Source organism: Erpetoichthys calabaricus, chromosome 3, assembly GCF_900747795.2.
Source record: "Erpetoichthys calabaricus chromosome 3, fErpCal1.3, whole genome shotgun sequence".
NCBI lineage: Eukaryota > Metazoa > Chordata > Cladistia > Polypteriformes > Polypteridae > Erpetoichthys > Erpetoichthys calabaricus.
The window spans coordinates 156,611,685-156,638,359 of record NC_041396.2 but is presented as its reverse complement, the minus strand read 5'-3'; the positions used below and the strand labels follow the sequence as shown (position 1 = coordinate 156,638,359).

The window sequence follows — 26,675 nt, the reverse complement described above, 5'->3', positions numbered from 1 at the left end:
ATATAACCTAACCAGTGAAACACCCCTTTCAACGCATTCAGGTAAGGAATGACTCTGATAGTGTTTATTTGCAATGCGAAAAGTAACATAAAATCTGAAAAACCGTTCAATACAGGGTTGCAGAGGGCTTTAAAATCATGAGCAAAGCAGGGAACAGGGCGGACGGGGCTCCAACACATAATTAAGATTGTTTCCAGGTTGAAAGTAAAAATAAAAAGGTTACAGTACAGAACTTTATGAGAAACGTGAAAATAACAAGTTTTAGAGACAACTGAAATCATTTTACTTAAACTTACAGAAAATTATGCAATGGAACTCAGACCCGAACTGCAATCCCGCATGCTCACGTGTTTCGTGATGTAACACACAAGATGCTTTGCCGTCCACTCTGATTTTTTCTAGACCGAATGGACTCCGCCCCTTTCATAGAAAGACAGGAAGTGAAAGTCGTTGATGACAGAAGATCTGCGCTAAAGCGAACTGCGGGTTAATCTTTGGAATCGTGCTTGAAGCTGTCATTAAAATGTCAGCATTAAGTCCAGCTCGAACAATTTTGAACCCGGTAAGTGTCTAAAATGTTTCATATGCCATTTCATGTCATTACACCTTTAACAAAAATGTGCTGACTTTACATGTTTCGGTGTGAAATGATTTTTGAAACGAGTTACTATTTGACCAGCTTTTTGTGTACGAGTAAGTGTGCAGTTTATATTATTTCCTTATTTGCAATAAAGCCAAAATTAGTGATATTGATAGAAAATAGTAGGTGAACATTATTTCATATAAAGTTTACAGTGTGATCTCGGAAAATCGTGAAAAAATATGAGCGTCGTGCGTTCCGTATTGCACGAGTAGAGATTCGTTTCATATAATAGTCACAGATTGTCATTGGGGTACATAAAACAGAGACTGTTAAAGTCACCAGATTTAGTTTCACTTTTAAGCTGTCTGTTATTTTTTCCCTTTCAGGTGTGCAGTATAAATACTATAGCATAGTCTGTCAAGTCTTTGTAGTTTTCAAGTAAGTTCAGTCATTTTGTATTGACTGTACTAGCCATGTGGAGCAGTTTTCTTTTCAAATTATCTGTTTATTCCATTGTAGAATGGTGTCTAGTGCAGGGTCGTTTCCTGCCTTGTTCCCTGTGCTGTGGGTCCTCTCTGACCAGAATTCGATTAAACGAGTTTGAGAATGATCAGTTATGGGAATAGGGTTTAAGAATTCAATCTGGAGTCTAGGATTTACATTCAATGTGTTATTGTCAAATAGTCCCAAATGTTTGGTATATTAAGAGAACAAAGTTCATTGAGGTTACAATGATAACGGTTCATCTTTCTTCAAAACGTTTAAGTACATACGTTTGTATGTTTTATCCTTATTGACTTTTTTTGATTAATAAGCTGAAATTCCACCCTTCGATAGTTTAAGCACTTTTCCAAGAGGAAAATGCTAAAATGTTTTATATTACTAACAAACTTTACAGATGTTAAATTTATTTATTTGGTTGACACATTTATACAATGTGACCTACAACATTTCAGATACAATTGGTTACATTTCTTTTGCCTTTCCTATTGGAGCACAGGTGGGTGAAGTGACTTACACAGGGTCACAGAGTGTCAGGATTTGGACCCACAGCCTCAGGGTTTGAAGTCCAAAGCCTTAACCACTGTGCCATACTGCCTGCCTGCCCAAATGCAGACCATATGATTAAACTTTTACCCCATCCATTTTTGAGTCCACTTTTTTATTGTAGACAAACATTTAAAATCTTCTTTTTTTTGGTTAAAAGCAGACCTGTCATCATTTCCCTTTATGTGCAAAATTCTCTTCATACATTTTATAATTATTCCTTATTTAGAACCATTTCTGTAGTTAAGTGCATAATGATCTCCTTTCAGTTAAGCCTTAAAAGTTGGTAAATTGAAGAACCTATTCATTCTGTGTCATTTGTTAAGATAACCCTTCCTTAAAAAGTGCTAAAAGCCATAGCTTTATTGAGCTGGTGTCACACTAAGGACTTAACATGACTTCTGAACTTCTGATCAGAGAGCAATCTTACTTCTTCAGAGGGTGTCATATTGTATGACTAGGAAGGAATTGCTAGGAGCAACTGATTAAAAGATGATTTCATGACTTTTCATCAAAGTTCCAACTTGTCTCGTTTTATGTCATAATAGGTCCACATCACCTCATTATGGCAGGCAGTCAGTGTGGAGCATGCTGTAATAAGGAGAGGAGCACTGCACAGAAGTGAACATGAAACACAGTAAAGGTGGCTACGCTGGCTCCAAACTTTGACAATTCTTTCCTCTGTTGGCATAGCCTAAAACACTCACTTTCCTTGCAACCTCTTTTGTTCTTCCCTGCCTGTGGGCATCATACTGTACTTCCTATTGAGCACTCATTTGCTGACACAGGGGCCCACATATAAGTTTGATTTTTATCATAACCAGTCGAAGAGATTTGTAGGGTCTGTTTAGATTTCTTACATTTTATAAATGAAGGATGCAAGTGGAAATCAAACGAGAACTCACAGTGTGATGCCTGCTTTAGAAGCAGCATAGTGGCATTCTGTGTTAAGTCTGCATGTTCTCTTTGTCTTCTTGTTTAGTTTATTCTTTATTGCTACGTCATTCCACAAAGTTAATCATTTTGTTTCATGTATAAATTTTATCATGTTCTTAGAATTTATAGTTTTGTTTATGCATCCATATACTTGGGGTTCATTTTAAATACCAATCTTATAGATAACAGCATCATTTAGAACATGTTTAAATTTATTCTGTTAGGAAACTAAGCTTTCAAAGTCTTCATACTTGTACATTTACATTTACATTTACATTTACGTCATTTAGCAGACGCTCTTATCCAGAGCGACTTACAACAGTGCTTAGTAGTCTAGTAGTAAATATTGTGAACATCTTTCATATTCCTTTACTTGTACACAAGAAACATTTATCAGTTTAATTAAATTTATATTTTGTTTATTACCCTTCACTGTGTACAGGCTTGGAGCACATACACATAATTACAAGTATAATTCATTAACAGTATTACATAATACCATATTAATATACATTAGCACACAAATTGCCTTAAACACACAATAAATTTGAATAAATGTCAGTGATGGTCATAAAGTAACTATGACAATGTAAAGTCCTATAAACATTATAACTGAGGAATGACCATTTGACAACTAAGGGGAGAAACTAAAACTTCATTTTACAGCATTTCAGAGAAAACAAACCATGGGATGTCTGTATTAGGTTGTAATAAACAAAATCACAAGTTGTGATGAGCCAGGCAAACTGTCTGCCCTCCCCTTCGGCTTTTCTAAAATACTGTACATGCATTCTGAAGGGTCTAATAATGCTGCCTTCACTTGTCATGTGACAAACTTGAAATACAAGTTTCTTAGTAGGAAAGTTTATATGAAAATCTTTTGAAGTGGTATCTCCTAGTGTGACAATTCTGAGAAAACAAGGCTTCTCATCTCATTCAATAGTATAAGGTAAAAACCTGGTTAGCAGAAATTATCATATTTTTTGCTCATATTGAAAAAGAAGCAATGTGCCCATTATGTTTAGTTTACTTATTAAGTTAGACATTTCTTTTTTGGAGATCAAGTAGCAAATCAACAGCTGATTTGTAATTCTTCCGAAACACCAACCAGAAATTTAGGTGAGCATATTAAAAGTGGACAAGTGAGGAGTTACAAGTGGTACAGTATCTCTAGAAATTCTCCTAACACTTGAATACAGTTTCAAAAGCAGAACGCATTCAGTTAAATCCTAAGTTTTCCAATATTGCTGGTGTCACTTTCTATGGGCAGACATTGTGCTACAGCAGCATATAGAGAAAGGAAACCAATAATGAGTGTCAGTAACCATTCATAATGATTGCCAAGCTCTTGTCTTTAAGTGAATTACTAAGGGTTGCAATATGCAGATTGAATATACATTTCATTGAAACAATTTTGGAACCATAATTTGTCACCAGCATGTGCTCATTTGTAATTTTTTTTTTCTCCTGGGATTTCTTCTGGTTTACCCATAGGCTTGTTTTAAGCAGTTTCATCATTTGCGGATTTTCAGAAGCAGCACACAAAATCAGAATATCATGAATTGTTCATTTGCTTTCACCTTTTTGCTTTAACTGAAAGTTCTACTGATGTTCAAATTACCAAATATTGTCTCTTAATGATGATTAATGATGCTGATACGCGTCACCACACCCACCACATGACGAACCACTTGGATTGGGGCCCGAGTGCAGTGTGTGACACCTCAGCACCCACTGGAACAGTGTGAGTTTTTTTGCGGCGGCTGGAGTGCCAATCCTGCCACCAACCCCTAAGTGTTCCCTGTAAATTGGAGTTGCAGGGCTGGGTGAAGATTAAGGTCATACCTAGTATGAAGCAATTGAAGATTAAGGACCTTGCTGAAGGGCCCAGCAGAGTAGAGTCACTTCTAGCATTTATGAAATTCGATCCGACAACCTTTCAACTGCCAGACCAGATCCCTATCATCAGCGTTACCACTCCGCCCTACCATATGCTCGGAAGTATACTAAAGTCCTTATTTGTGAACTTCCTCAAATATGCACGATAATAAACCGTTAAATTAAATATTAAAAGTCCTTCCTCATAAGTAATCCCTTTCAGTCAAGGAAGGTTTGCTTTCAGGGGAATCAAAAGTTTGTGGGTCTGTAGATGGCTAATGAGAAATTCTGAAATATATTCACTCTGCCACAATTTGGACATTTGTTTCCAATATGTAGGAATAATTCCAGGTTGCTAATTTCTGCCATGGCAGAAAGTTTCTCTTGTTCTCATCATTCTTCCTTTTGCTGTTAGACAGCTTCAAATTACTACAGACATTGACATAAACTCTTCTCCATCTAGTTTGACAAAGGGCAGTGGTCTCCAAAGAGTTGGTGTTAGTGTTGATGACATCCTTGAATCATATATTTCTGCCTTCCAGTGGAGTGCTTTCAGTGCCTGAGTTTAGAAGAAAACTTGCTTTGGGAGTCTAGTATCAAGCATTAATGTAACATAATTGAATGGTCATTGATTTTATGCTCATGCTGTTCTCTTGAGACAAGACACTATTGTTGGTGTGCCTACTTTCCTTGCAAATTTGAAGGATCTTCACAAGCAAATTAAATGATACTGCTCCAATATCTTGATGTGCTGTCCAGTGCTTGCCCATATTTTATCTCCTTATAGGAGGGTGGGAGTTACTACTGCTGGGTAAACCTTTAATGTGGCTTTATTTTTGATGTAGTGATCCCCAAAAATCCACTTCATCAACAGACTAAAGCCATTGCTTGTGCATTTGAGGTGATGCTGGATTTCTTCATGAGTGTTACTCTTCTGTGACAGGTGGCTTCTTAGGTATGGAAAATGCTCAACATTTTCCAGTGTTGCATCATGTCACTAGGTTATCAGAGTTGGAGACTGTTAATTTGGAGCTTGCTGATGGAGGGTCTTCAACTTCTGAGTGCTGAGTGCAAGTTCCATTTTCTTGTGTGCTTTGGTAAAGATATTAGTAATAGCTCTAAGGTATGCTTCTGAGTGAGCACACATCAGTATTGCCCGCATGCTGGAGTTCAGCAACTCAAGTCAAGGTTGTGTTAGCCTTGGACTGTAAGGGTCAAACAGGTTGCCACCTATCTGGTGGATTAGCTTCAGTCCAGTCACAATCTTGATCCTAATCAGATGGAGCATACTGTAACTGCCAGAAAAATCAAGAAGAGGAAACTGTTTCACTGCAGTCTTACTTTCAAATAGGTCAGTGATACTGTATGTCAGTTTTTGAAAATCATTACTTACATGTTGTCACGGAGTAAGAAAGAATGTTGGCAAATTTCAGCTGGCACCCATACTTCAGAAGAATGTTTCATAGCAGAACTCTGTGGACAGAGTCAGAAGCTTCTGTTAGGTTAGAGAATGCCATTTAGAGAAGTTGGTGGTGTCCTTGACATTTGTTTTCAAGCTAATGAGCAATGTAGATCATGCTAGTGGTTCCATTGGAAGGCTTGAATGAAGACTGAGATTCTGGAAGGGGATGATGATAGTTTAGGAAGATTATCGACGTGATATTTCTTTGCAGTGGACAACAGGGTGATTCCTCTGTAGCTTCTACATTTGTCTTCTTTATTGAAGATGATCATGATCACAGCGTCCCTAAACCGCAGCATCAGGGTGTGAAAGTGGGATGTGAATTCTTCTCACCCATTCTTTAAGATTTCTGAAGGGATGTCATTAGCACCTGGAGCTTTGTTTTCATTCATGTTTGCTGGCTGTCTATGTCTCAACAGGGTTGGAGGTAGGGCGGCACTGAAGTGAAGATTTGTGGCTGAAGAGAAAGCCAACATTTCAGAATACACTGGACCAGTACTTTTTAAAACTGGTTTTGTGCCTTTGCATAAGTCCGATATGAAATCAGTCTTATTTTTGTGTAATGCATTGTAATTAAATTGAATCATAAAACTTCAAGTTGATGAAAAAAATAGTTTTTTTTGCGGAATCCAGAATTTTCAAAAAGGATATAATTAAAATGATCTGAAAATAGATAATTGAATGGATGAATAAATAAAAAGGTAACAAAATGTGAGCGGCCTTACTTTAGTGCGATACCTAATCATAAATGTGAGCAAACCATACTCATCTATATTGTTTAGTTAGCCAAACTTAAATAGTGTTGCTTTTTGTACCAGTTCAATTTGCCCCTTTGATTATTTGCTTTTGTAAAAGCATAATGGTTTCTTGTAGTATGTCACTACTGTGTGTTCCTTATTGTAAACAAATCTAGTACAATTCTCTAAAGGTGACGTCCACAGCCCACAATGCAAGGCAGTGCGACATATCACTCATTCCCTATTAAACGGGAGGAGCTATTTGAAAGCACCACCCATATCCAGCGCAGGAGAGCAACAGAAACAGCGTCACATATTTGGCAAAAAATATGGCATTTTTACTTACAGTATTTGGTTTGAATACCAAATGTGTGTCATTTTTTTGCTATTTTTGATTAATTTTTTTCAGTGACCAAATATTCAGTACGTTAATTAGTTGGATGAATTTCTTGCTTGTCTCAAAGTGAGTGTTGTGGGATAGAATTGAAAACACTCTTGCCACTAACGGAGTTCTGGTTGAGAAGATCATTGAAGTGCTTTTTTCCAATGAACATTAATGGCCTCTCTCTCTTAGTTCAATTACCTCCATCCTTAAGTGTAAAGGGTACAGGTTTGTGGCTGCTCTGGCTATACACAGCTTTGGTTGATTTTCCATTGATATGCTTCTTATGTAGCTGCCATTTAAGAGTCATTTTGATGAACATGACCAAGTGCATAAGTGTATGATTAGTTCAACAGTTGTTATTTCCTGACATACTGTAGTGTATGTGATACAGACCACTTTCTAATTTCTGGCACATACAAAGGTATATTCTATCAAGTGCCAGTGCTTAAATTGTTGGTGTTGCCATGATGTCTTTTTCTTTTGGTAAAACAGTGTGTTGGTGATATTGAGTGTTTGGTTCACTTGATCAAGAGGAGAGTATAATTTGAATGGCTTATTCCAACTTGCTGATGTTTTCTTTCCAGTGATTCAAGTCCTTTTTTTCAAATCTGTTATTAACATCAGCTTCATTTGGAAACACCTGAAAGGAGTTTAGAAATGCATATTAATCTAACACACTCATCTCTGAAATATAAAAGGAAAGCCACATTACCCAGAGAAGACCTCACATGGACATGGGAAGAACTTGTAACATTAAACACACACAACAATTGGGGTCTGAATTCAAACGCAAAACGTGGGTATATGAGACGGCCATGCCAAATAACTTACAAAGGATATGGTGTTGCAATACAGAAAAATGCAATAAATATGAGTTTCGTTAAAGTTTTGAATCCAGAAAACATTATTTATGAATAACAATAAGATTTCTATGACAAAAGATGGATTGAAGTTGAGTTTAATGTTCAACTTTAGATTGTTATACATTACACTTGTTTTCTGTTAATGACTAGTACTTGTTGCTTGGCAGTACTTCTTTATACTTAGAAATGAGCCTTTCCACATACCCAACGATCTTAAAAAATATTGATTAGGAATCAACAAATACATCATGGTGGCGAGTGCAAGAAATTATCATTGTTGACTCTGAATGTGGCAAATCTGGATAAACTGAGTACTGTTGGTAAACTGATACTAATATGTTGAGTCATTGTGGGTTTTTAGACAAGATTAGGATTGCTAATGCCACCTTAACTACAAGGGATAATCAAAATGTTCTGTGCCTGACCTGTGAAGAGAAGCTCCAATAAGTGTAAACAAGTTTTATTTTTACTCCACTGTAACTGTAATACAGTTATTCGAATGTTCTTGAAGCTGTTTTATTAGGGATATGAATGTAACACATTTAAAAGTTTGTAGTTAAACTGTTTAAATACTAATATATATTTTTTTATTTTTTAAGCCCTGGCTTGATCCCTCCTTAGCCCCAACTGCAATCACAGTGTGCTTTACTGAAAAATAAACAAGATTTCAGCAGAGCTTTTTTGTTAAACTGTGTGGCAGATATTTGCACAACTGAATCTTATCAAGTGTTATAACAAAGTGACCTCTGACAGACCCAGTTAAAATGAGTTTTGAAACTCTTCCTCAGTGGTCATCCTCATTTTGAATGGTCTTGCAACACACCCAATAAGTGTTCTCACACTAGCAGTTGCACCTTTTGTAACACAGACTTTGAAGCAACAGTGAGGTTACAGTGAAGCAGTAAGCAAACAAAGTAAAGAGAAAGCAAGAAACTGAGATACTGGAGTGAGTAATATAGGTGTACAAAAAGTAAAGTGACAGAACTTTCTTAGATTCAGGACATAATATTGTAAGAACAATAAGCGATTCGAATCATTATTTTGTAGCAGCTGTTGATATCCATTAGCTCTTGCTGCTTTGACCATTATAAGTAAGGTTGCTGATTAATCGGCAGTAATTTGTGCGAAAAATGTGTTAACAACTTCTGTGATTAATTAAATCTGGTTAATTTGACTGCACTTCACACATTGTTAATAAAGGAACACTAAAGAAATCCAAGTTTATTAATAGTAACAGTGTAGATATGATTTAATTAATTGTGCATCCTTTCGATGCATGTAATTAACATCAGGGCTTGAAATTCACACACAAAGTTAATAATTCCCACAAATTCATATTTGTAATGTATAAATTTCCCACACATATTTATTTGGTAAACACTCTTTCTTACTTGTTGCAAAGTCAACCATGCTGCTATTGCTTCAGTAGTTGTTAGGGCTCTCTGTCATAGTAATGTTGCCAGCTTGTATGCCCAGTTATGAAATGCATTGTACATTTCTTCATCTCCAAATTCATTTGCTTGAGATATTTCCTCAGAACATAAGATGCAGTGTTGCTTCATTTCTTGGTCATATTTAATTTTACATAAAGAATGAATTTATTTGACATACAAATATTCCTTATGTGTTTCTTATCTTATATACTGTCACCCTTTGATTGTCCATTCTTTTGTCATCAATGTCCTCAGTGTCAAAATGCTGACCTAACATTCGGTCCTCTTTATGAGATTTTGTAGCCCATCTCATACCTGAGGATAGACTGTTGTTCTCTACTTTTAGAAACTGAACAATAGCACAGCATTTGATTTTGCAGTTTTTGGCATTCATGTTAACTTGGTTATGAAGCAATAAATATACACTATAAACCACTAATGCTAGGAGTTTTTATTTTACCTTTATTAATATGCAGGAGCTACTTGTTGACCACTTACAAAATGAATACTGTAGAAGAAATCTTTTTGAAATTAATGCACTGATTTTTTTCATAATTTATTACTAAAAATAAACTATTCATGATTATATTTTAAAATAATTTGCCATTTCTTATAGTCATATAGTTAGTCATTTTATAGCTATAAATATATATATATATATATATATATATATATATATATATATATAAAATACTTTTTAAAAACTGTGCATATATTAAGTTAAAAAGTGTACTAAAAAGTAAAAAATAAGTCTCTCATTAGTCACTCGTAAAATAAAAGGTGGGTGCTTTTGCTAAGATTTTAAGAAGTGTTTTTTGAATGTTGATTGATGAAAAACACCCACGCTTTTATTTTACACGTGATGTATGAGAGACTTATTTTTTACATTTTAGTACACTTTTTAACTCAATATAAGCGTGGTTTTTAAAAAGTATTTTATATATATATATATATATATATATATATATATATATATATATATATATATATATATATATATTATTTTTAACTTTTTAGTCTTGGGTTTGTTTTAGTATAATTTTGTAATCAATATTTTAACACTTCCTTTAATATCTCTGTCTGTTACTAGTGTCTATTGGTGAAATCTTGAACTATTCTTCATATGAAAATTTCATTTCTTAATTAACATGGATTAATTGATCAATTAGTGAAACTGATTATTGATTCATGTATTGTCATCGGAAGTGAGTAAGTGTGCAAAATTTCAAGTCATTTGGACAATAGGAAGTGGATTAAATATCGATTACAAGATCTGTACCAGACAACAAACAGGTGAAGTTAAAAGAAGCGTGGTAATAATAATAGAATGCAAAGCTGACTGACTCACTTATTCACTCACTTATCAACAAAATCACTAGTTAAATATCTGAAATTTTGCAGGATATAGGTCAATTTGTATCCGCTAAGAAACGACATTTCAATATTTCGGGATAATCCGGATCCCCCCCTCCAAAGCAATAGAAAAACTCTCAAAAACACTTTGACTGATTTGATTGAAATTTGGTGACCTTATAGAAAAAAGAAAATTAGCCAACACGTTTTTTTTAAAATTTGTTGATATTTGTCAATAAAAATGCTGTAGCAAATGGGTTATTTAAAGGCACCCCATCTTTTTTTCTGCTCAGCGCAGACAGGCCGCAGTTGTATGCCAACAGCACCACTCACCATTAGTGTGGACAGACAAGTGAATAAGGAGAGGTGTCATGACAAAGGAAAAGAAACAGGATGATGTGAGGCATGAGCTCTGAAGTGGAAGAAGGAAGGTTCAGTGAAACTGAAGTCAGATGTGGTTACCTTATGCACGTTGAGTCCAGCTTCCAGGGAGGGAGAGAGATATAGAGGAGGATGTGGATTCTTCAAGCCCAAAACAAGTCGCGACTGAGCGCTTGCGCAGCTCAGAAGAGAAAGGGGATGGACACGGTACACAGTTCACAGTCCAAGGGGGAAACCCCCATTTATTATACCCTAAACTGCACGCTATGGATCCAAGTAAGTCTTGCATAGCCTTAAAACTCGCATGTAAAGGCTTGATATATACAGTCTCGCCTAGGGTAAACAAAAATTCCAGCACCTAGAGTAAGCGTACATAAAGTTCTCTAAACTATTTTATTTTGTATAGGGTGCTGTTTGCAACTTACACTGCGTTCTGAAATGAATACACTGTCTGTTTTATTAATAAATAGTAAACAAACTTTATTCACTTTGCCAGTGTTTTCTCGCTCAGGTCTCAATAATACATACAACGTATGTTGGTATTTCGTCTCATACACTATAAGCAAACATTTACTGACTTTATTCTAATAGATCTGTAACAGCTACTGAAATTGAGGTGGTTATAAATTAGTGTGTTTTATGCCTCCTGCCAAGTAACAATATGAGTATTACTTTGACTCACATTTTGGTGGAATGTTGTACTGAACATCTTAAGACACATATTGTTCTCCTCATAACACACAAAAAAACTGTTCATTGGTATCTTACAGATAAGTTCCCTTAAATATAGATTTATATTGAATTGCTTTTTTACATGAAATTCCATTCTCAAAACCACTTTGCTCAATTTCTGCCCTTCTGGCATTTAAGGAGGTGTGGGGAGTGCATTTTGATATGCTATATGTGTGTTTTAGTATAGAATAGAAGCATTTCAAATATATAATTCATTGCATAGGACAACTAAATGTGGGGCCTGTAAATGTCATTGCTTTTTATAATAAGTTAAAGTAAAACATGATTCAATGTTAGAACTTTGCTGTCAAATTATGAATATGGCAGCAGAAGAAGAAATGTCAGTTTTTAACATACAACTGATGAAAGACATGAAAAATAATACTTGAGTAAACAAATTAAAATCATTAACATTTTGTAATAATAACCCATCCATCTATTTTCTAAACCTGCTTTATCCTGAACATGGTTGCAGAGAAACTGGACTTAAATGCCCAAAACTCCCATTATTTAACTTATTACCTGTTTGAATTCAAAAGAATTGTCCATCCATCCATCCATTTTCCAACCGGCTGAATCCGAACACGGGGTCACGGGGGTCTGCTGGAGCCAAACCCAGCCAACACAGGGCACAAGGCAGGGAACCAATCCTGGGCAGGGTGCCAACCCACCGCAGGACACACACAAACCCATCCACACACCAAGCACACACTATTTAGAATCACCAATCCACCTAACCTGCATGTCTTTGGACTGTGGGAGGAAACCGGAGCGCCTGGAGGAAACCCACACAGACACAGGGAGAACATGCAAACTCCACGCAGGGAGGACCCGGGAAGCGATCCCGGGTCTCCTAACTGCGAGGCAGCAGCGCTACCCACTGTGCCATCGTGCCGCCCCAAAAGAATTGTTTCCTGTAAAATTCAGTTTTGCATTGATCATTAGCAGAATCCAAAATCAATCACTGAGAAAAGCTGGAATTGATCTACTGCAGAAAGTTTCTGTTCTTGACTATTTGTATGTAGCATATTCAAGACTAATAGCTTCAGTGTACTAATAATATTAGTCCCTGGTTAAAAAAAAACAAAGATTGTATACAAAAAAGAATAGTCAGCTACATAGTACTTCTGATATAAATACTGATATAACTGACAGCACTGGAACTGAGGCCCATTGTCTTAGGAAATCTCCCGAGTCAAGCTAAGTAACAACAGTCATAATATAAACTTTAAGATAGTTTGTGATATTTTATTTAACTTGATGTCAAAAGAACTTTTTTTTTTTTTGAAGACAGTCATCTTGGGGCTGATGTGATTTCTACTTTTACCATCAACTTTTCAAAAACTGGAATGTTTCTGTGGGGTTTAATTGACTGTGCTGAGGGGAATCTCTGCATTTAAAAATTGACAACACATATCATTTTACTGTGTCATTATGCTAGTTTCACAAAGTGTCTTTTATTTATAATGGTCATATTTTTTGTGTATACAACAGAGAATTCCATATACTGGAACTATCTTTGGTGGATTTAAGCCTGGAGAGATGATAATTATCCAAGGAAAGGTACCTAATGATGCTGACAGGTAAATCTTTAAATGTATCCATTGCACTGTTAATTTATTTACAATAGCAGTACATTGAATTAATGTTTTGTTTAGAATATATAATGCTCTTATGGTGGAATTTCACCTTTTTGACATACAGACTAATTATAACATTTGCAGCATTAATACTTCTTCCATCATTCTTGTATCTGGTGCAGTGAACTAAAAGTACCATTGAATTTGCAATGCCATTGACATCATATCAAATTTTAACAAGTTAGATATTTGTAGCATGTAGCACAATACTTCATTTACAACACTTGACATTTTGTGGAAATGTTTTCTTAATGTGTGGTTGGTAGACTAGTATATCAATTGATCTTTCTGAGGAAACATTTTGTGAAACAAAATATCTTTTAGTCTCCATTTTGAAAGTACCCAGACAGTTTTGTCTTTTCATGTCCTCTCATTTTAATGTTAATGGTCATTCAATTGCATTTTCTTACACTCACAATAATTGTCTACAAAAAATGGCTTTTAAATACTGAAGAACAGTCCCCAATAAATATTTTTCATATTTTGTGATAGCACCCGTAATTAGTGCCAATCTATTCATGTTACATTTCCCAAGACTGTTTATATTTGTAGCCACAATTGCCAATGCTTTTCTCAACAAAACCTGTTATAGCAATTGCAAGTCCTGATTCCTGCAAGGGAAAAAACACACCTCTTTAGACTTTGTAGTTATTGTTAAAAATGATTTATACATATGAAAAAGTTTGGGAACCCCTCTTAATTCTTTGGATTTTTGTTTATCATTGGCTGAGCTTTCAAAGTAGCAACTTCCTTTTAATATATGACATGCCTTACGGAAATAGTAGTATTTCAGCAGTGACATTAAGTTTTTTGGATTAACAGAAAATATGCAATATGCATCATAATAAAATTAGACAGGTGCATACATTTGGGCACCCCAACAGAGATATTACATCAATACTTAGTTGAGCCTCCTTTTGCAAAGGCCTCTACATGCCTTTGATGAGTGTCTGGATTCTGGATGGAGGTATTGACCATTCTTCCATACACAATCTCTCCAGTTCAGTTAAATTTGATGGCTGCTGAGCATGGACAGCCTGCTTCAAATCATCCCATAGATTTTCGATGATATTCAAGTCAGGAGACTGTGACGGTCATTCCAGACCATTGTACTTCTCCCTCTGCATGAATGCCTTTGTAGATTTCGTACTGTGTTTTGGGTCATTGTCTTGTTGGAATATCCAACCCCTGTGTAACTTCAACTTTGTGAGTGATGCTTGAACAATATCCTGAAGAATTTGTTGATATTGGGTTGAATTCATTTGACCCTCGACTTTAACAAGGGCCCCAGTCCCTGAACTAGCCACACAGCCCCACAGCATGATGGAACCTCCACCAAATTTGACAGTAGGTAGCAAGTGTTTTTCTTGGAATGCGGTGTTCTTCTTCCGCCATGCAAAGCGCTTTTTGTTATGACCAAATAACTCAGTTTTTGTCTCATCAGTCCAAAGCACTTTGTTCGAAAATGAATCTGGCTTGTCTAAATGAGCATTTGATACATCAAGTGACTCTGTTTGTGGTGCGAGTACAGAAAGGGCTTCTTTCTCATCACCCTGCCATACAGGTATTCTTTGTGCAAATTGCACTGAATTGTAGAACAATGTACAGATACACCATCTGCAGCAAGATGTTCTTGCAGGTCTTTGGAGGTGATCTATGGGTTGTCTGTAACCATTCTCACAATCCTGTGCATATGCCGCTCCTGTATTTTTCTTGGCCTGCCAGACCTGGGTTTAATAGTAACTGTGCCTGTGGCCTTCCATTTCCCGATTACATTCCTTATAGTTGAAACTGGCAGTTTAAACCTCTGAGATAGCTTTTTGTAGCCTTCCCCTAAACCATGATACTGAACAATCTTTGTTTTCACATCTTTTGAGAGTTGCTTTGAGGATCCCATGCTGTCACTCTTCAGAGGAGAGTCAAAGGGAAGCACAACTTGCAATTGAACACCTTAAATACCTTTTCTCATGATTGGACACGCCTGTCTATGAAGTTCAAAGCTTAACAAGCTAATCCAACCAATTTGGTGTTGCAAGTAATTAGTATTGAGCAGTTACATGCATTCAAATCAGCAAAATTACAAGGGGACCCAAATTCTTGCACAGCCAGTTTTTTACATTTGATTTAATTTCATACAACCTAATACTGCTTCACTAAAAATCTTTTGTTCGGAAAAACACCCCAGTACTCAGATGTTCCTAGGAAATGAAAGACATACCACTGTTCTCTTTGAGAGGGGTTCTCAAACTTTTTCATATCACTGTACTTTTGATGGTTATACAAAAGTGAAAATTTGACTATAAAAATAAGGAGTTCAGAGACATATCTATATGTACATAATTCATTTCTTGCAAAACTATGATGAAATAAGCTAAAACATTTTGTTTTTTACATCACTAGGTTTCAAGTAGATTTACAGTGTGGAAGCAGCATTAATCCTCGTGCAGATGTGGCTTTCCATTTCAACCCTCGTTTTCAGAGATCTGGCTACATTGTATGCAACACCCTGCAAGAAGAGAAATGGGGTCGTGAGGAGATTACCTACGAGATGCCCTTCAAAAAAGGAGAGAATTTTGAGATAATTATTTACGCCTTGAAAGACGTTTTGAAAGTGAGATATAATTTCTTTCTGTGCTAGATCTGGATTGTGGCATTTTAATAAGAAGCTACAAATTAACAGCCCTTTCTTAGAAGGAACAGAAACAATTTCATCCAGAGCTTATTTTAAATAAATAAATTGGCATAGTGTTTATGTGTAGTTCTTGAAATATTGCTTAGCAGGATTGTACTATCATGGCATTATATTCAAGATATTTAAGCCTTTAAGTATTATTCCATTAGATTTCAGAATTTAACCTTTATGATTTTGGAAAGTATATATTTCTTTTTCAACTTTTAAGGTCATTTTTATATAGGTAGAATAATGTTACTTATTTTGTTTTAAAAAGTAATCCTGCAATACTTTTACACTGTTGAGAAAACATATTTGCCTATTTCATAATATCCTCTGTTTTTGCATATTTTACACAATGAATGACCTCAGAACCTTTTGACAAAATGAAATATTAGAGAAACGTAACCTGAATAAACACAACAGTTTTTAAATCATTGCTTTCTTAATTCAAGGAACAGTTATCTAAAACCCCAATCCCCCACTTGAAAAACAAATTGAGTCTGTGTTTTCAACACTTAGTATTACTGCTAAGGTGTTAAAACTAACAACTAAATGCTTCTTATGATTTAGGTTTTTCACATTGCTGTTGAGAAATTTTAACTTGTTTGCCTCAGTAGATCAGCTTTAATTCAGTCACATTGGTAGGGTTACAAGGGTCCTTCCACAACAGCTCTATTGGGTTTATATTCAGACATTTGACTGGGCATAGCCATTTTGTTTCTTTTGTGTTTATATTATTGTCCTGTTGCTTAACCCAATAATGTTTCAAGTTCAGGACACAAGCAGACAACTTATTAAGAATATTGTGGTGAAGTACAGAATTCATGGTTCCATCACCAATGGCAAGTGTTTCAGGTTCTGAGGCTGCACAGTATCCACACTTCATCACATTACCACCCCTATGTTTTATTGTAGGTATAATGTTCTTACAGTTGAACACTGTATTAACTTAATGTCCAACATTATGGGACCTGTGTCATCCAAAGGGAACTATTTTTGACTGGTCCATCCATAGAACATTATTCCAAAATGTTTGAGGATCCTCTCATTTTGCAAATGAGCACTGTCCTCCCTGGCCATCAGACCTTACTTTTATTCTATGTTAATTAGTGTTCTCTTATTTTAATTCTTATTTTGTCTTTTTTTCTCTTTCTTCATCATGTAAAGCACATTGAGCTACATTATTTGTATGAAAATGTGCTATATAAATACATGTTGTTGTTGATGTTGCTCTTGGGTAGAATTTTCCACCTTGCTTCTCTCCCATGAATCACATTTTTACTCAGCCTCCTTCATGTCATGAAGTCATGAAGACTGCCTTTAGCTAAGGCTACAAAGGCCTGCAGTTCTTTATATTTTGTTTTGGTAATCTCTGTGACTTTTTAAATGAGTAGTCTCTGTGCCCTTGGGGTAATTTTGGCAGACTGGCCTCTCCAGAGAAGATTCACCACTGTTTCAGATGTTCTTAATTTGGAGGTAATGGCCATCAATATGGTGCAGTGGAGTCCCACAGCCATAGAAATGGCTTTGTCATTTTTTCCTGAATGGTCAGCAACTCCTTTGATTGATGCATTGTATTCTTTTAGAAACTTTATGTTGATTACTTCACTGTCATGGCAAGGGTCAAAATATTGTGAGGTTTACAATTAAGAGAGCTGGCTACAGTCAGGTCTGCCTGTGTTCAGTTAGTGGAGTCTAATTAGTAGTTAACTTTGGTCGTCATCTGCTTGAGTAAGTAACTAAGTGGGTGTGAGGAGGGAGTGTAACTAACTTTACAATACAGGTGTTGAAAAAAGTTTATTACTTAATTTCTAAATTCATACTTCATCTGCTTGTGTTATGTTTACTCTGGATCCCTTTATCTAATATAATAGTTTGTATAAAGATCTGAATCCATTTATTGTGACAAATATGTGAAAAAGTTGACAATATCAGGAAAGGGCAAATATGTTTTGACAACACTAGGTGGTAATTCCCCGATACAGCAGGTATTAACATGTTAAATGATTGTTCTATGAATATTCATGATTAATTAATGGTAAATTTTGCAAAAACTAATAAGCACTAATATTAGTCTGTTTTCAGATATTTCAGTTATTTATGACATTTAATATTTTATTTGATTTATGCGAAAAGCATGCCTTTTGGTCAAAATGACCATGGGGTGAAATTGATACATACCGACATATGTAAGGGAAGAGCAGACATGTAAGAGAAGATACATTAGTAACAGTTTATACCATTCTTATTTAGTGTACACTGGTGTTCTAATATATATCCCATGTAGCGAGTGACACCTGTACAGCAATGCACAATCTGACAAGTGTCCTTGTCCCAGTGATCTATTGTACACTTCACTAGCTCCACCTGAAAATTTTTTTTTTTTTTTTTTTATTGTAATCATTCCATACAAATAGATCACTTTATACAAAAAAGAATTAAAGACAAATCAAACCCCACCCTTGAGAAGGAGAGCATGGCCAAAGGAGAATTGCTTAGGGCTTTTTAATAGGGCAAAAATAAACAAATGAAAGAAAATATATAAATAAATAAATAAAAAATGGAGAAGGGAAAGAATTGCGGAAATAATTATTTCTTCTTATTCTAAAATATTATTGATTAGATCCTGCCAGGTTTTGAAAAAATTCTGTACAGATCCTCTAACTGAGAATTTGATTTTTTCTAATATCAAATAATATAAAACATCTGTTTCCCACTGACTTATCAGAGGAGAGTTAGGATTCTTCCAATTTAACAAAATAAGTCTGCGTGCCAAAAGTGTAGTGAATGTAATCACAGTTTGCTTGTCCTTCTCCACTTCAAGTCCGTCTGGAAGAACATCGAACACAGCTGTTAATGGGTTAGGAGGGATTATGACACCAAGGCTGTCTGAAAGGCACTTAAAAGTTTTGGTCCAAAAATGATGTTAATTTGGTGCAGGCCCAAAACATGTGACCCAGTGAGGCAGGAGCTTGGTTGCAGCGTTCGCAGGTTGGATCTTGCCCTGGAAACATTTTGGACAGTTTTAAGCGAGACAGATGTGCTCGATATATAATTTTTAGTTGAATAATTCTATGCTTTGCGCATATGGAGCTTGAGTGAATTCTTTGCAATGCTACCTTCCACTCCTTTTCTGATATATTAATTAAGAGATTTTTTTCCCATTGTCCTCTTGGATCTTTGAAAGGAAGGGACTCTAATAAAATTTAATACAATGCGGAAATGGTGTCTAATTCCTCGAAATTGAGCAGTATTTTTTCCAGCATGGTAGAGGGTACGAGATGAGGAAAATCGGGCAGTTTCACAGTTTAACAGAGTTTCTAATTTGAAGATAGTGAAAGAAATGTGTAGCTGGGAGGTTGAATTTGGAACGTAATTGTTCAAAGGAAGCAAAGATATTGTCTATATAAAGATCTCTGAGCAATTTAATCCCAAATCTTTTCCAAGTATTAAAAACTGGATATGTTTGCGAGGGTTGAAAGAGGTGGTTCTCCTGCAGGGGTGCCACAGATAAAAGATTTTCCATCTTAAATTGCTTTCTAAATTGGTTCCATATTCTGAGTGAGTGAAGCACAATTGGGTTATTAGTATATTTGAGATAACTTGCACTTATTGGAGCGCAGATCAGGGAATATAAAGAAGTATTGCAGGATTTTACTTCTATTGCAGACCAAGCCTGAGTATGTTCATCTATTTGTGTCCAGGTTTTTATAGCTTGTATGTTTGCTGCCCAGTAATAAAACTGAAAATTAGGTAGAGCCATGCCACCTTCTGCCTGAGGTCTTTGTAGGGTCGCTCTTCGGATACGTGAGTGTTTTGAGTTCCAAATAATTATTGATATATATTGGAATGTTTTGAAATAAAAAAAGAAGTTTAGGAAGGATATTCATCTTAACAATGTTAAATCTTCCGGCTAGAGTGAGATGAAGGGTTGACCATCTATGCAAGTCTTGCTTAATTTTTTCCATACAGATGGCAACATTTTGTTGATAAAGAGCGTTATGTTTACTTGTGATATTTACCCCTAGGTATTTAAACTGTTCTGCTATGGTAAAAGGTAGGGTGTACAATCTAATATTATATGCTTGTGAATTCACTGGAAAGAGTATACTTTTATTCAGATTAATTCTGAGACCAGATATCTTTTGAAATTCTGTAAGTACTGTTAAAACTGCAGGCACAGTGTTTTCTGGGTCTGATATATATAAAACCATATCATCTGCATATAGAGAAATTTTCTGTTCCAGTCCTTCTCTGATAATCCTCTTTATCTGATAAGAATTTCGACAGTGAACCGCCAGTGGTTCAATGGCGATTGCAAACAGCAGTGGTGACAAGGGGCATTCTTGTCTGGTGCCACGTTCTAGCTTAAAGTAGTCTGAACAAATGTTGTTAATACAAACTGAAGCTTCTGGATTGGTATACAGTAGTTTGATCCATGCACAAATATTCGGGCCAAACCCAAATTTCTCCAATGCAGTGAAAAGGTAGTTCCATTCAAACATATCAAATGCTTTTTCTGCATCTAATGATAATAATATCTCTGGGGTGTTTGACTTTGCTGGTGAATATATTACATTAAACAGGCGTCGGAGATTGGAAGATAAGTGTCGGCCTTTAATAAATCCAGTCTGATCCTGTGATATTACCGAGGGCAGCACTTTCTCCATCCTTCTAGCTATAATTTTTGAGAGTATTCTAACATCATTATTCAGGAGTGAAATTGGTCTGTATGCTGCACATTGTAACAAGTCCTTATTTTGTTTAGGAAAGATGGTGATTAATGCTTGACGAAAAGTTTGAGGTAGAATTTGATTGTCTGTAGCTTCTGTAAATGTTGCCAGTAAGAGGGGAGCTAGCTGAGTAGAGAATTTCTTATAAAACTCTACGGGGTAGCAATCATGGCCTGCTGATTTCCCGCTTTGAAGTAACTTTATAGCATCTAGTAATTCTGATGGGGTCAGAGGTTTATCCAGTTCCTCAGCACTTAAAGCATCTATTTGTGGTGTCTGTAATGTATCCAGAAATGCATTCGATTGTGTGTTGTCTTCTTTGAACTCAGTAGAATATAAGGTTTTATAATAATCTGTAAATGTGTGCATTATATTTTTATGGTCAATGATTTCTTCTCCATTCGTGTTGGTGATTACTGGGATTGCATTGCGAACTTCTTGCTTGTGGATTTGTTGAGCTAAAAGCTTATTAGCTTTCTCTCCGTGTTCATAGTAATGATGTCTTGACTTATAAATAAGTTGTTCAGTTTCTTCAGCTGTCAAGATGTTGAGATCTGTATGCAGAGCCTGCCTTTTCCTATGAAGAGCTTCATTTGGACGCCTGGCTTGTTCTTCATCTATTCTAGTAATTTTGCTTCTTAGCTCTGACACTTTCTTGGTTTCTACTTTATTTCTGTGGGAAAGATATGAAATAATCTGTCCTCTTAAGAAGACCTTTAAAGATTCCCAGAGTGTTCCTGCAGAAACCTCTGAGGGTGTGTTTGTCTCTATGAAGAAGCTGATTTATGTGGATATAAATTCTGTGCAGTTCTCGTCTACTAATAGAAGAGGGTTAAGACGCCATCTGTGAGGTGAGTGTAAGGGGCTTAATGATTTTAGCTCCAAGACTAGAGGGGCATGGTTGGAGATAACAATTGTGTCGTATTTGCACAATTTAATCGTAGGCAGGAAATTATTATCTATAAAAAAATAATCAATTCTTGAGTAGCTATGATGCACTGGCGAGTAGAATGAATATGTTCTTGAGTTTGGGTTTAGAACCTGAAAATTCTGGTTATTATCCTATTTATAACTCAACCAGGAGCCTGTTTGCTATGCCCCGGATACTATAAAGTGTAGTCCCTGACAAAACCAGTCTCTGTTTTCAAATAGCTAGTATATTTTTAAGTGTTGAGTATATCTTCTTGACCTTGTATAGAACTTGTCCTTATACATGAGATTTACGGCTGCGTCATCTCTTATTAATCTCTTTACACATGAATGTGTCCATGCCTTTGAGATAAATGTATTGCTGTGTCTTTTTGTTAGGAGAGAATCTGCTGTAAACAGGAGATGGTCCTAGATTAATGCTCTTTAGAGGACTTTTTATGTATAGGTCACATTAAATAGATAAAACTGCTTACTTTATAAATAGTTTCAGCCATGCAAGTTTTAATATCCTGTATGAAGATAATGAAATTAGAAAAGTATTTTAAACAATAGAAGAATTTTTCACATTTCCGTTTCAATTCTAAGTTGTCTTTTTCTTTTTTATGTCCTGAAACTTCATGAAACCTTGAACACAAAAAGAATTTTTTGTGTTGCACATCAGTGACTCTGTTTCGGTCATCCCAAATGTCTTCATTAAATTTTCAACTATTGATCCCTATTTTAGTCCCAGAAACGTACTAATGGTAAATTTAATATACTTGTTAGAAAGTTTTTCTTCACATAGAGAACGACCAACACATGGAATAAATTATAAAGTAGTGTCATAGAGAGTAGGACCTTAGGAACCCTCAAAACTTAAATTGATCTTATTTTAGAGAAATGTCTTGGATGTTAGTATTAGCAATTTTTGTTGGACTAAATGGTTTGTTATCATTAAAAAAGCTTGAATTGTATCTAATTATCTCATTTGTATGTTGCTGGACAACTAATAAAAATTCAGCTTTGACTGCATGACCTCTCTTTCAACTTCTCTGGTTTTTATGTAGTATTTGCTATTTTATTTAGATTTTGTAGTCCTTCCTCTGTATCTTCCATATTGGTCTGATAGCCTACAAGGTCAGACATCTATATCAGCTTGCCTCTCACTCTTAGTCTTTTTCTTTCTTCAGTTCACTGATTTAATTTGGTATACCTACTGTCTTTTTATACTTTACAGATTGTTCTGGTAATCCCCAGATAGCATATCTTTAATTAAACTCTCTGATTCTTCATTAGAGCTGTTAATTGCACATCTTACTTATGTACTGTACTTTTGTAATGATTGCAATTTTAGTACTTGATTTTTAGAAATATGTTTACACACTGTAGCTAGCTATTTACTTGATTATTTTTTCCTTCTGTACTTTGATATTGTGTGTTATTGTTAACTTAGGGGTGTTTACATTCAGTATTTTTTCTTTTTCAAGGTTGTTTAATTTTGTTATTCCTGTAGGTTGTAGTAAATGGAAAACATGTACTTCAGTACAGACACCGACTGGCCCTGGAAAGAGTAGATACCTTAGGTGTCTATGGCAAAATTCATGTTCAGGCACTTGGATTTGTATCTGACACTGTAAGTAATACTTTTGTTTTTTTAGTATACTACTGTTACCCATTTTCTTACATCAATAAATGTGTCTTCAACTCATTTCTTATGGACAAATTAGTTATATAAATATTAGTTACTAAATTGGTGAATACAGTATATATAATCTTTCACATTGAATAATATCACACCTCTCAGAAAGCTGAAATTATGTTAGCTATAAATAGGCTAGTTAGATAACATGAGGCTTGATTTGTGCTTTATGAAGGCAAAGCTGCTAAGGTGCTGTTTACTTAGACCTGATTTGTGTGAGAGATGTGGGATTCTGAATCAGAATGTCATCTTTCACACTAATGGTAAGAGTTTTGTGTGTCTTTCTTCATTCCTGCTCCTACTTTTATTTTAATAAGGACCAATCAGCCCTACTTTCTCACATATTACACAACTGACACGTGCTTACTACTGCTACTGTGTCTGACAAGGTTCTGTTGATATAAGATATGTGTTATTAGGTGTGGACGTTACTTTCTTCACAACAAGTATATGTTGATGTCAAGTTCAGATTGAAGTGTAAAACCATTAATAAAGAAGGCTCTCCAGCAGAGGTCTGAATTCACAAGATTTCATAAACATTAGCACATGGATGGTGTTTCTGCCATCAGTGGAAATAATGGCCTCATTTAGGAAAGCATTCTATTGCAACTATATTCTGTGTTTTCGTTAACATTAAATGCAGCATGGCACACACATTGGTATTTCATTGGCACATTTTTTATGATATTTTATCATAAATTGTGTGTTATTTGTATATGCTAACAAAGAAGGAAAAAGTACTTTTTAAAAGAAACTGGATCATATGTTTAAAAATAATGTAACAGCATGGACTATCTCTAGCATGGCTTCAGCTCAGCATATTACATAGTGTGCAATATTGTGTCAGACTTATGTATATATCAAGTAACATTACCAGTGTTTTCTTACTAAGCACAGATTTAATATTGATAATGTTTAATACTGAAAATATTGTATGTTGAAAAACATTAATATTGAATGTTGAAAAATGTAAAAACATTTTTGAGAACAAAACCTTGTTTCATTAATTGTTAATATTTAGACTAAAAAATTGCATTCAGATATTTAATATTTTGGGTACATATTTTTTTAATACGTTGCCTTAAAAGCAGACAAAAATGTGAAACATAAACAGTGGTATTGCATCTTCCATATACAGTCATGGCCGAAATTATCGGCACCCCTGGAATTTTCCCAGAAAATGCACCATTTCTCCCAGAAAATTATTGCAATTACAAATGATTTTTTATATATATGTTCATTTCCTTTATGTGCATTGGAACAACACGAAAAAACAGAGGAAAAAAAAAGCCAAATCTGACATCATGTCACTCAGAACTCCAAAAATGGGCCGGAAAAAATTATTGGCACCTTTTTAAAATTGTGGGTAAATCGTTTTATTTCAAGCATATGATGCTCGTTTGAACTCACCTGTGGCAAGAAACAGGTGCTGGCAATATAGCAATCACACCTGAAGCCAGTTAAAATGGAGAAAAGTTGACTCAACCTTTCTGTTGTGTGTCTGAGTGTGCCACACTAAGCATGGAGAACAGAAAGAAGAGCAGAGAATTGTCTGAGGACTTGAGAACAAAAATTGTGGAAAAATATCAACAATCTCAAGACTACAAGTCCATCTCCAGAGATCTTCATGTTCCTTTGTCCACTGTGCGCAACATAATCAAGAAGTTCACAACACATAGCACTGTAGCTAATCTCCCTGGATGTGGACAGAAGAGAAAAATTGATAAAAGACTGCAACGAAGGATAGTCCGAATGGTGGATAAACAGCCCCAATCAACTTCAAAACATTTTCACGCTGTTCTGCAGACTCAGGGTGCAACAGTGTCAGCTCGAACTATCCATCGACATCTGCATGAAATGAAATGCTATGGCAGGAGAGCCAGGAGGACTCCACTGCTGACACAGAAACAAAAAAGCCAGACTGGAGTTTGCCAAATTGTACTTGAGGAAGCCAAAATCCTTCTGGGCGAATGTCTTGTGGACAGATGAGACCAAGGTAGATCTTTTTGGTAAAGCTCATCATTCTACTGTTTACAGAAAACGGAATGAAGCCTATGAAAAAAAGAACACAGTACCTACAGTCAAACATGGTGGAGGTTCTAAGATGTTTTGGGGATGTTTTGCTGCCTCTGGCACTGGATGCCTTGACTGTGTGCAAGGCATCATGAAATTTGAAGACTACCAAAAGATATTGGGGCGCAATGTAGGGCCCAGTGTCAGAAATCTGGGTCTGTGTCAGAGGTCATGGGTGTTCCAGCAGGACAATGACCCAAACATACAGTACCTCTAAAAGCACCCTGAAATGGTTGAAGACAAAGCGCTGGAGAGTTCTGAAGTGGCCAGCAATGAGTCCGGATCTAAATCCGATTGAACACTTATGGAGAGATCTCAAAATTGCTGTTGGGAAAAGGCGCCCTTCAAATCTGAGAGACCTTGAGCAGTTTGCAAAAGAAGAGTGGTCGGAAATTCCAGTTGAGAGGTGTAACAAGCTTGATGATGGTTATAATAAGCACTTGATTTCAGTTATTTTTTCCAAAGGGCGTGCAGCCAAATATTAAGTTGAGGGTGCCAATAATTTTGTCCAGCCCGGTTTTTGAGTTTTGTGTGAAATTATGTCAGATTTGGCTTTTTTTCTCTGTTTTTTATGCTGTTCCAATGCATATAAAGGAAATAAACATGTGTATACCAAAACATTTGTAATTGCAACAATTTTCTGGGAGAAATGGTGCATTTTTTGGGAAAATTCCAGGGGTGCCAATAATTTCGGCCATTGACTGTATTTTGATAAATACACACCATGTACTTTGCTTATGTTGTAAATACGGAGAGTCATGTACTGGCCAGTGTTGCCAAACCTTTTAACATATATCTGAATTTAAAAATCTGATAATCTGATCTGGTAATTTCAGTGATAAACTATGAACCCTTAGTCAATTTTTAACAAGTAAAACTAAATATTTGCACCTTGCGATTATTCATTGAATAGAACTTTAGTTTCATGAGGTGGAAAGACTTAATGTGTACATTTCCTGCTTCAGTTTTATGACAGATAAATTTACATTCTTTTCAAATATTTTCTGGTATATTGTAGAATTCTTGGTGAGCTCACACCATAAGGCTTCCAATCTGACTTGTAGTTGGTATGATGTTCTTATGTGTAAAGGCAGCTTTTGGTTCATGTTAAAACACAATATCTGACATTAATTGAGAATCCTACTGTAGCTAATTTT

The 26,675-nt window shown here is 35.6% G+C and overlaps 1 protein-coding gene across 1 annotated transcript in view; it reads left to right on the top strand.

Annotated features, from left to right (window-relative positions):
* Window positions 1-409: 409 nt before the first annotated feature.
* lgals8a (galectin 8a) overlaps window positions 410-26,675 on the top strand; it is a 44,365-nt gene continuing 18,099 nt past the window's right edge. The window contains exons 1-4 of the mRNA XM_028797440.2: window positions 410-562; window positions 13,285-13,373; window positions 15,831-16,041; window positions 23,260-23,379. Of these exons, the coding sequence (XP_028653273.2) occupies window positions 524-562; window positions 13,285-13,373; window positions 15,831-16,041; window positions 23,260-23,379 (459 nt within the window). The 5' untranslated portion in view covers window positions 410-523. The remainder of the gene's footprint in view (window positions 563-13,284; window positions 13,374-15,830; window positions 16,042-23,259; window positions 23,380-26,675) is intronic.